This window comes from Sinocyclocheilus rhinocerous, unplaced genomic scaffold, assembly GCF_001515625.1.
Source record: "Sinocyclocheilus rhinocerous isolate Xijiao unplaced genomic scaffold, SAMN03320098_v1.1 scaffold2682, whole genome shotgun sequence".
Lineage (NCBI taxonomy): Eukaryota > Metazoa > Chordata > Actinopteri > Cypriniformes > Cyprinidae > Sinocyclocheilus > Sinocyclocheilus rhinocerous.
The window spans coordinates 172,697-184,993 of NW_015663712.1; the positions used below are offsets into that span (position 1 = coordinate 172,697).

General features: G+C 39.0%; 1 protein-coding gene across 1 annotated transcript in view; it reads left to right on the forward strand.

Moving 5' to 3' along the window:
• The first annotated feature begins 1,851 nt into the window (after positions 1-1,851).
• LOC107729005 (low-density lipoprotein receptor-related protein 6-like) overlaps positions 1,852-12,297 on the forward strand; it is a 45,514-nt gene continuing 35,068 nt past the window's right edge. The window contains 4 exon segments of the mRNA XM_016539356.1: positions 1,852-2,045; positions 2,783-2,990; positions 5,492-5,997; positions 7,794-7,965. Coding sequence (XP_016394842.1) covers positions 1,852-2,045; positions 2,783-2,990; positions 5,492-5,997; positions 7,794-7,965 — 1,080 coding nt within the window.

Consider the following 12,297-nt stretch of genomic DNA (forward strand, 5'->3'; position numbering starts at 1 on the left):
AACAACGTGTAACATTGAATTTTGCAATAATAGGTGCCCTTTAATGGTTAAATTAAATTTGTATTTAAAAAGCATGTCTAATTAATTGAAATCATGAAGGTTACACAATTTAACAGCAATTTATTGCAGGTTTAACAAAAATTTTATTTTTAAGGCCCTATGAAATTTTTTTTTTTTTTCTGAAATGTTTTTTTTTTTCATTTGTTTTATTTTTTTTACCAAATACTGTGTTTTTCTATTTTTTTTCTGGATTCCATTTTAATGGGTTCATTATAATTGTAATAATCAAAAGCATCTCTAATTAATCAATTTCATAAAGAATTTATTTATTTAATTTCTTTTTCAGAAATACTGTGTTGTGTATTGACATTTTCTCCTGCTAAATAAATTCTGGTAAATATTTTTTTCTGGTAAATATTCCTTAAAGGGGTCATATGATGCTGCTAAAAAGAACATTATTTTGTTTTTTTTTTTTTTTTACCAAATACTGTGTTTTTTCTATTATTATTTTTCTGGATTCCATTTTAATGGTTTCATTATAATTGTAATAATCTAATTAATCAATTTCATAAAGAATTTATTTATTATTTTATTTCTTTTTCAGAAATACTGTGTTGTGTATTGACATTTTCTCCTGCTAAATAAATTCTGGTAAATATTTTTTTCTGGTAAATATTCCTTAAATATAATGTTAATAATAATAATTATTAGCAGTAATATTATCATTACAGTAAGTAATATTTCTGTCACAGTTTCTTCCAGTTAACCGAACTTTTATTGTGACGGGTTGCTCTGAAGACCTTTTTTAACTTTTATGAAGAATATCTCTTTGGATTTGAGACTTTAGTCTTTGCAACTTTACAGATCTTCTTTATGCACCAAGAGCTTGTAACACTCTAAAGAGAAAGGAAGAATTGAAATCGCATCATATGACCCCGTTAAATATAATTTTAATAATAATTATTATTAGCAGTAATATTATCATTACAGTAAGTAATATTTCTGTCACAGTTTCTTCCAGTTAACCGAACTTTTATTGTGACGGGTTGCTCTGAAGACCTTTTAAGTTTCTGATTGTAATCATTATATATGATATGACGATAGTTTTACTCAAAAGAAACGGTAAAATGCTCATGAAGTGACTCTATCAGAGCAGTTCTAGAGATTATGTGCTCATATATTGAGACGGCAGAGGCTCAGTAGTTGTGCAGTAAACTAAACATTCTTTCACAGAGACGCACATAACATATAGTATCCATATTTAAAAAATTCTGGTAAATATTTTTTTCTGGTAAATATTCCTTAAATATAATGTTAATAATAATAATTATTAGCAGTAATATTATCATTACAGTAAGTAATATTTCTGTCACAGTTTCTTCCAGTTAACCGAACTTTTATTGTGACGGGTTGCTCTGAAGACCTTTTAAGTTTCTGATTGTAATCATTATATATGATATGACGATAGTTTTACTCAAAAGAAACGGTAAAATGCTCATGAAGTGACTCTATCAGAGCAGTTCTAGAGATTATGTGCTCATATATTGAGACGGCAGAGGCTCAGTAGTTGTGCAGTAAACTAAACATTCTTTCACAGAGACGCACATAACATATAGTATCCATATTTAAATGGTATTTTTGCAGCTTAATATTCACAGACACTAGTCCATATCGTGTTTTGATTTTAGTGTACTGACCTACTTTGATGTATCCGTCCAAAATGTGGCAAATTCCGTGACATTCCGCATTATACAGTAAATTCCGCTGGATTCCGCACTTCTGTCTGTGTTTTCTGCCTCGTGGAAATCATAGGGCCCTGTGACTATGGCTTGTTTCTGGTTTCTCAGGTACATGTATTGGACAGATTGGGGTGAGGTCCCGAAGATCGAGCGCGCTGGGATGGACGGGACGCATCGCTCGGTCCTCATCGACTCTGAGATCTACTGGCCCAACGGCCTGACGCTCGACTACGACCTGCAGAAACTCTACTGGGCCGACGCCAAGTTCAGCTTCATCCACCGCTGCAACCTGGACGGATCGGGCAGGTAACGCCATCAAATTATTTTATAAGCATTTTTACCTTTATAAAGTCATTTTTTCTATAAGTGTGCATCATTTTTTGAGTCAAATTCTTACTTTTAATCAGTCAATTAGAATAATAAGACATTTTTGGACTGTTAATTACCAAGCAAATGAAATCCGTATCAACAAAATTAATCTTTGCAATGCAGAGGAAACACAGAAGCTGCGTCTGAAGAGGCATTTAGATGTGTTTACACACTGTTTAGTGCAGGACATGAATGCTTTAACTTGCAGTTACAAATGCATTGATATTGTTTTGATATTTTAAACATAAAACGTAGGCCTGGGCGATAAAATGGTATCAATATTTATCGACGGTACTCCATCGATAACGATAGAACAAATGTTCGATATAGGCACGTGCTATGAGTGACGCAGACAGCACACACAAACACGAACATGACACACGTGTCTGCCTGTGGTGAGGAGATTGTGAATGAAAAAATTAATAATACAGTTTTAATTAATAAATAAAATAATAAATAATATAATTAATAAAACTCTAATGTATGCGTGTGCTCTGTAGGGGTGTTTTGTTTGGTTTTTGCAAATTACTCGATAAAGTCAAATTGCACATTGTTAAAATAACAATTATGAATTTACGATATTATCGCAGACGATATATATCGCACACCCCTAGCCTGCATGCGGCGCGTGTCCATCAGCTCACGTGTGTGTGTGTGTGTGTGTGTGTTCTCAGGGAGGTGGTGGTGAAGGGCTCTCTGCCGCACCCGTTCGCGCTGACGCTGTACGAGGACACGCTCTTCTGGACGGACTGGAACACACACTCCATCCACGCCTGCCTCAAACACACGGGAGAGAACAGCCACGAGATCCACACCAACATCTTCTCACCCATGGACATACACGTCTACAGCCAGAAGCGGCAGCCGCTGGGTAAGAGACTTGTGAGAGAGTGAGTGCGTGTTTGTGTGTGTGCGCGTGAGTGTGTTTGTGTGTGTGCGCGTGAGTGTGTTTGTGTGTGTGTGCGTGTGCATGCGTGTGTGTGTACGCGTGAGTGAGTGAGTGAGTGTGTGTGCATGTGCGCACGTGCGTGTTTCTGTGTGTGTGTGTGAGAGAGAGAGTGTGTGTGTGTCCTGTTCTTCCCATGGTGCTCCTCGAGTAGTTTCCTGAACGCTGCTGGATTCGAGCCTCTGCAGAAATGATTATGACACACGACTCCTGGTTTGGCTTCTCGCACACAATGGAGCGTCTGTTCTGTCCTCAGATTGAACGCAGAGAATTTCTCACAGCGCTGACAGAATCCTCCGTCTCTCGCTCTCGCTGCAGATCTTTCTCACCGTCTTCCTCTGCTTTTCCTGCGGTTTCTCAATCTTTAGGCACCTCATGATCCAATAAATTTAATTTCAAATTATATAATTTCCATTTTTGTGTTTTTTAATGTGATTATTTTAATTATTAAAAAAAAAAATTTTACATTTTATGATTTAATCATGTTTTTGTATTTTTATTTTAAAATGGTTTTAAATCATTGAAGAGAGAATTGCAATGCATTGAAGAATTGTATTTTTTCCCTTCCTCCCGAGTTCTTACGAATTCCCTGTTGCTAAATGAACTATTTTTGTAATTTTTGTCTGTTTGTGTGTGTGTGTAAGTTAATGAGAGTGTGTGTGTGTGCAAATGTGAGTGTAAGTGTGTGTGTGCGTGTGTGTGTGTGTGTGTGTGAGAGTGAGTGTGTGTGTGAGAACACACACACACACACACACACACACACAAACACACTCTCACACAGACTATACTCACACACACACACATATATAGACACACACACACAGACATAGACACACAGACACACACTCTCCCACTGAGTTCATCTCATAGGCTTTCACTGTTTTTCTGTCAGGTTAATGCTATTTTCTGTGTTCTAACCTGACCTCTGACTACTATCCAACCCTGAGAGAAACCACACCAGATTTAAATGTGATTCATGAGCTCTAGTGACTCAACAGGTTTCACTGTAAGTGAGGACAGTTTTAAATAGTCAAACCTTCACATGATTACAGGAATCGTGATACTGAAGGTTATGGGTCTTTATAGTGCAGGTGTGTGAATGAGGAGGTCTTGGGATGATTATGTAATAATCTAACAAACATTTCTGTGAAATCCGAGAGTGTGTGTGTGAAGCTCAGCTGTAGCTCAGGATGGTGTAAGGACATGGGTTTGGTTTCCAGTGAACACATGAACTGATCAAACAGATGTATAGATTGAATGCAGTGTGAGTCGCTATGGATGATCGTGTCTGCCAAACGTTTAAATATAAACCATTGTTTGCTTGATTTTCTGATCTGCATCTGCAGTATGTTGACCGGTGTGTGTGTGCTGGTTACCAGCTTCTGCCGGCTCACATTAATTCGCTCTCGGTTGACGTCGCAGGGTTACCGTCTGCTGGTTGCTACGGTAACGTGGTTCTGCGTGTGATCTGTGTTTCTGGGTCACATGACCGCTGCCTCTGTCTGATGATGATGATGATGATGGCAGGCTGCGGTTCACACCGGGCTTCACTGTCTGAATGTGTTTGACTGAAAGAGACTCGTTTGTAAGGCCTTTTGTTTGCTTCCTCCCCCCTCTGGACACCAGCAGCACGGCCTGATGGGAGATCATTTCTCTGTTCAGTGGCCTAGTATTGAGCAGCACGAGCAGCAGTGGGGGCAGTAATTGTGTGTGCGTGTGTGTGTGTGTGTGTGTGTGAATGAGTGTGTCTGTGTGTGTGAGTATAGTGTGTGTGTGTGTATGTATGAGTGTTTGTGTGTGAGTATAGTGTGTGAGTGAGTGTGTGTGTGTGTGTGTGTGTCTGTGTTAGGGATGTAACGGTATGAAAATTTCTTATCACGATTATAGTGACCAAAATTATCACAGTTATCAGTATTATCACGGTATTGTTAAAATGTGCTGGAGATGTTAAAAAAGTACCAACACATAAATCACTTCTCTTACAAGCACCAAACTTTACAGTTTTATTCCTATCTATATTCTGAAGATTTGTTCATATATCATTTACACTGATTTATAAAATAATTTATTCCTAAAAACGTGGTGAAAATGTGTTTGTTTTCTGATTTATGGAGTGAGAAACCCTAACATCAGACAAGAATATTGAACCAGTGTTCAGATTTCTGTTCTGGAAATGTATGCAAATTAATGCATATTTAATTAGATAATGCCTCATTTGCATATTTAAACATAGCATTTCCAGAAAGTTGTAAATCTTGTACAAAACAGCTGTCTTGATGTATATGATTTATCAGCTGAGAGGAGTATGATGATATGATTAGTTAATGACTGATTGTCTTCTGTAACGCACTGAATATGATATTTTTATTGTTTTTTTGTTTTGTTCGAACAGTGAAAATCAATGTGCTTCCAGCGTTTTTTAATAACTCTTCTTTAGTGTTCAGCAGAAGTGCGTAATGTACACTGGTTTGGTCTGAGCATATACACTCCAGTCTCTCGTACGAAGACCGTCTGTGTTGTGACCTCTGTCCTCTGACCCTGTCCAGGTGCCACTCAGCTGCTGCTTCTGGCGCGGCGCACAGACCTGCGGCGGATCTCTCTGGACACGCCAGACTTCACCGACATCGTGCTGCAGACCGACGACATCCGGCACGCCATCGCCATCGACTTCGACCCGGTGGAGGGACACGTCTACTGGACGGACGACGAGGTGCAGGCCATCCGCAGGTCCCACCTGGACGGGAGCGAGGCTCAGTTCGTGGTGACCTCGCAGGTGAATCATCCGGACGGGATCGCCGTGGACTGGATCGCACGCAATCTGTACTGGACCGACACCGGCACGGACCGGATCGAGGTGACGCGGCTGAACGGAAGCATGAGGAAGATCCTGATCTCGGAGGAGCTGGACGAGCCGAGGGCCATCGTGCTGGACCCCGCCGCCGGGTGAGACCTCGTCTGCTTGAAACTCCGTTTGAACGAGTTTCTGCTCTGTTTTCCTGTCGATCCGACGGCCTCTTCCCGTTTCCTGCGCTAGTTCAGTTCAATCAGTAGTTCACTGAGCATTTGGAAAATAATGCAGTCAGTCATATGGGGCCCTATGAAGTCTGTTTTATTTTTTCCCAAATTCCGCTTTTTCCGTGTTAAAATTTGTAGGCTGTTTTAATGGTTAAATTATTTAAGTTATTATTTAATAATTAAATTAAATTATTTTATTAATCAAAAAGCATGTCTATTCTAATTAATTGAAATCATGAAATTTACAATATTAAACAGGAAGTTTAACAAAAATTACATTTTTAAGATCCTATGAAATTAAATTCAGTTCTATTTTTACCTAATTCTGTTTTCCACTAATTTTCAGGATTCCATTTTAATGGTTTCATTAAATATTAATAATCAAAAGCATCTCTAATTAATTGATTTCATTTAAAATCAATATTATTTTATTATTTTATTTTATGTTGTTATTATTATTTAATGCACAACACAGACATACTGTTATGTGTTTACAATTTTCATCTAAGTAAATTCTGGTAAATAATTTTTCTGGCAAATATTTCTTTAAAAATAATGCTTTAATAATAATTTTATTATTCGCAGTAGTACTCTCATTACATTAAGTACGATATCTGTCACGGTTTCTTCAAGTTAAACCGAACTTTTATTTTGAAGGGTTGCTGTGAAAACCTTTAGGTTCCTGATTATATATGATATGATGATAGTTTTTCTCAAAAGAAACGGTAAAATGCTCATGAAGTGACTCTATCAGAGCAGTTCTAGAGATTATGTGCTCATATATTGAGACGGCAGAGGCTCAGTAGTTGTGCAGTAAACTAAACATTCTTTCACAGAGACGCACATAACATATAGTATTCATATTTAAATGGTATTTTTGCAGCTTAATATTTACAGATACTAGTCCATATCGTGTTTTGATTTTAGTGTACTGACCTACTTTTGATGTATCCGTCTAAAATGTGGCAAATTCCGTGACATTCCGTGTTATTTTTGTATGTTTTGCTGTACTTAATGTGTTTTTGTTGGTTTTTAAACTCTTTTAAAGAACAGAATAGAAATAGAATAGAAAGCTTTACTTTGTTAGAAGGAAGGGAAATTTACATACGATTTAAAACATTGATTTATCCGTCTAAATTGTGGCAAATTCCGTGACATTCCGTGTTATTTTTGTATGTTTTGCTGTACTTAATGTGTTTTTGTTGGTTTTTAAACTCTTTTAAAGAACAGAATAGAAATAGAATAGAAAGCTTTACTTTGTTAGAAGGAAGGGAAATTTACATACGATTTAAAACATTCAAATGCAGAAATTAACTGCTGGCCTTTGGTTTGTAACGGTTAAATATAAATATGTATGCAGCATGTTACAAGTGTTGTATTATTTGACCAATTTTGAAGTCGTTTAAAATCATTTTGTTTTTGAAATCCACCCTGAATCCTTCCTTCTGCTGGGATCAAAGGAATCCCAATCCTACTAAAACGTTTGATCTGGATCAAAAACTAGACTGGATTATATGATCGAACCTGATTTCAAAACCATTTTTTTCTTTTGAACAACCCATTTTCAAGGTTCGATCCAATCCGATGGCCAGAAACCGATCAGAGCCCTGTTGAAGCACAAGCTCCTGGAGTTTCTGAAATGATAAGCGTGCTCTGGTGTCGTCAGAGGCTGCTGGAGCTCCGTGTTCAGCGTGTGCTGAAGCGTGTGTCCCGTGTCGCTGCAGGTACATGTACTGGACAGACTGGGGTGAAGTGCCGAAGATCGAGCGGGCGGCTCTGGACGGGACAGAGCGGCTGGTGCTGGTCAACACGTCTCTGGGCTGGCCCAACGGACTAGCGCTCGACTACAGCGAGAGGAAGATCTACTGGGGAGACGCCAAGACCGACGTCATCGAGGTCAGACCGATGTATCCATCACGATCATGCACACAAGCAACAATACTTTCCATCACTTTCCACTAGAATACGTGTGTGGGAATATGAGACGTTAAACTCCTCATCAGTATTCACTATTTAAAGGGAACCGATTATGCAAAAATCACTTTTATAATGTGTTTGAACACAGTTGTGTGGCTGCAGTGTGTGAAAGCAACCAGGCTGTAATGGTAAAAATACGATGTCGGCGCTAAAGAGTGCTCCGATCAGGATTCTTGAGGCCGATCACAGAAAGCAGTATCTGCCGATACGATCACCGATAACGATCTTTAATTAACGCTTAGGAGTAGCGTTGTTTTTATCCATGCTGAAACATTTTTAAATATCTTGAAAAAAATTCTTTAATGTTTTTATTGCGTTGACAGTTTTTTCTTTTGTTTAATACATTTGGTCTTTGGTAAATCTAGAAAAGATGATGCTGTGTTGGCTATGACTAAGAGAGATCATTCAAGACTCAAACTGGTTTCATAGAGGAACGCAGCAACAGAAACGTTCAAATACCGATTCTGCTCGGAGTTAACAATCTTTTTTTTTTCTCTCTCATTTTTAAGCCCTGCTTTATGCAATTGACCAATATTGGTATCGGAATCAGCCAATAGTTGTTTGTTAAAATCGGTATCGGCCAAAAAAATCCTTTAGGTGCATCCCTAATAATTACTACATTTTCGTGTTACTGCAAACAATGCGCTGTTACTTTAATTCAGTGCTTGCAGCGCAGCAATAGACTCGGTCTGGAAATGATCTCTGCTCTGCTGCAGACGCACCGCTCCTGAACACACTGCCGGACCGCAACCGTGTGCAGTGCGAACGTGTTAACATGAGTGCGGAAAACATACACATCACATACACACTGCAAACGGAGTAATGTGAACCTGGTGTTATGTGTGTGCGCTGCGAGTGTGCATGAGCTCAGTCTCCAGCTGAATGGTTTAAACACTGGCAAGAATTAAAAAGAAATGCAATTTATAAACTTTAGTGACGATGCAACACTGCCTCGATTGTGCAAGTGATGATTCCTGTGTTAACTGTGCAGCGTGCAGCTCGCTTATAGACAGACGTGATGTGATTTGAAGCCTTTTGTGCATTTTGAGAGAAAGAGAGAGCGCGCGGTGATTCACTCACGCTGTTTGTGAAGTTATCAAAGTTTTCAAATTACTTTATAAGTTATTTAATGAAGAAATATGAATTGTACCTCACCTTCAGCATTATAATTATTTCACCTGCGTCAGACAGCGACTGAGACAGTGCCAAACCTTGAGACCGTTTTTATAGAGACCGTTAGCGTTAGAGTCGTTAGCCCATCAATCGGAGCTCCCCTACTAAAGAAGCAATGCAAGTGCTGTGTTTTGGGATGCACCAATGAACACCGCTCCATAGACTCCCTCCATCTGAACCGCTAAGGACACTGTGGTTAAGTTTCACTTTCGAAGGAAATGTACAGAAAATAAATTGATAAAGTCACGCCAATCATTTTACACCGTACTGCCTCACAAACGAGGGTCATTTCAACGCTGACTTTTCGCAAAGTCTGATTCTGAAAGAGGGATCAATACCAACGCTTCGTGTGCGAACGTCAGATCCAGGCAAAGTAAGCGCTTTGTATTTTGTTTTCAAATTGCCTTTCTGAAAGAGCTTCTTGGCTCTCTGTAAGGCTAATGTTGCTAAAGCTATGCTGCCAGAATGATCGTAAACAGGAATGTGGTAGTTAAAAAATGCTTATGAAAGCAATGTGAGTTTCGGACCGTTTCAGTGCATGAGATTTAGGCATATGACTGTATCAGATTTTCATGTTGCGATTAATTGCTAATGCTTTTATCACGGTATTGAAATTTATTTGCTAAATGTGTTGTCATAATACAGTGTAACAGGTTTGATAATTTTTTACGTATAACACAAAGAACATTTAAATAAGCAAATGCAATACACAAAAAAATGTATAAAGTAAAAAATTCACACAGATTAAAGTGCAAAAGAATTATGAAGACTAAGTAACACTTTACAATGAGATCTCATTAGTTAATCTTAGTTAATGCGTTAACATTATCAATGAGCAATAGCTACAGAAGTTATTAATCTTTGTTTAAAAAATACAACTGTTAGTTCATGTTAGCTCAGTTCAGTAAATAACACCGTTGCAAACTTGCAACTTTTGATTTAAACAGTGTTATTAAATATTGAAATTACCTAAGATTAATGAATGTTTAGAAGAATTTTTCATTGGCAGTTTATGTTAACTAATGAATTAACTAATGTTAACTAATGGAGCCTTAATGTCAAATGTGACCGAACAAATAAATAATCAAAACAATTTCTAGGGCATGTTGTAGTCCAGATTAAAATGTAAAAAAAGTTTGAAAATAAATAGCCTATAAGTCTAAATATTTAAGTATTTGGCGCTGTGATGAACACCAATATATTCCTTGAGGTTTACTTATAATGTTGCTAAAGTTATTTTGCACAAAAAAACAAATATGTGGAAAAATTATTATTTTCAACCCTCATTCTGACCCTCTCTCTAAAACGACCTGTTTTAAGGGGTGGGTCCTTTAAGGCTCGTCAGTAATCAGCCGCTGTTGTGATTGGCTAACGTCACTGCATAGGAAACAGTATCAACGCCCCCTCACTATTGTGAGTGTTTTGACAACATGATCAAAGTAAACGGTCATTTCCAGACAAAGCATTATGAAATCATTTACTTGTGTTTGTGATGCGGCTGCAGTCAGATCTAGTACCGCTTCTTTGTGACTCTCCATGACTTTGGCTGCGTTTACACTTGGCATTAACATGCGTTCTGTATCCGGATGTTGTCCACATACACATTAAAAAGTCAAGTGTAAACACGCTTCTGATCGGAATGTTATCCAGTCAGCGTGTCCTGGTCCAGAGGTAGTCGAGGACGCATTGTGATCGGATCTCAGTGTAATGTAAACGCAATCCAGCCATCGTGTCAGCATTAGCAGGTCTAAGCCCCGCCCCCTCTCTCCCGAACTGTCAGAAGAGAGATGGAGAACGCCAGGCAGTGGAGCGCTAGTGAGACTCGTACACTTATCTTTGATTTGTAAAATGTCCCGCGACTGAAAATGGTTTTCAAAAGAAAACCCACTACTTCAGGCCGACTTTGCTCCGGGGCCGTCCTCTGCAGACTTATTTAGATATTGCGTGGGAACAACAGATCCGATCGGTTATCCAGATAGAGAAGTCAGCTGATGTTGCCAAGTGTAAACACGCCTGATTAACTGATGATCAGATCTGCTTGATCAGATCACGGTGATCGCATGTTAATGCCAAGTGTAAACACAGCCACTGTGCCTCATTTACAAAACAAAATCCTCAGACACGATCCGGGATGCCATTAAAAATAAACTATCCACTTGTTTGTTAAGCTGGGATCCTTCTGATAACTGTACAAAGATGCGAACGAGCTGTTTAAACCAGACGCATCAAAGCAAACGTTCTTTCACTGCATTTGTCCTGACGGCAGACTCGAGCGGTGGACTGTGTCAGAAAGTAAACGCTCATCTGTGTACTGTATCCAGTGTAGACAAGATAGCGGCAGTGATTGTAATTTCTGTTTGCTTTTGACGCGACACGACACTCGCATTCAGAGTGATCAAGTGTCGGCTGTTAAGAGAGTGAACACCAGTGGGCGGAGCCTATGGTGAGATGATGACTATTCGTCAATGTCTTGCTCTGGAGGCGTGTTTATGCAAATGACTGGGGCTAGGTGACGTCATCTTGCCCCTCGGATCCAAAACGGGCCGTGTTTGGAGCTTGATTAAATAAATGCTTTGTTTATAATGAGGAGGAGGTTTTAAGCTATGAAACTTGCAGGATGTTTTAATGGTATAAAGACCTCTTATATGCCAAAATATCAAGGCAAACTTGATTTCTCATGTCATGACCCCTTTAAACTCCTCATCAGTTTTCACTATTTAATTGTTTTCACCAGTTGTGACGTGATAAATCATGATAAATGTCACGTGTTCTCGTGCTGTTAGTCGTCGTCCCACGCGTCTCCTCTTACTCATGTTTTTAGCCTCTGGTGCTTCAGCGTGTCTCATTAGCCGCGGCTCCACAGGAGCGAAAAACTGCTGATAATCCTGACAGATACAGGCTGTGTGTGTTTATTTCCAGCCAGCAGCAGCGCTGCTTCACGCTGAGAGCTCACACTAACGACACGCGCTGGGAGTCTGACAGAAACAAGACCCATCAACACACACACACACACAGAGAACCAGCTGTGTGTGTGTGTGTGAGAGAGAGAGAGAGAGAGAGAGAGAGAGAGAGAGAGAG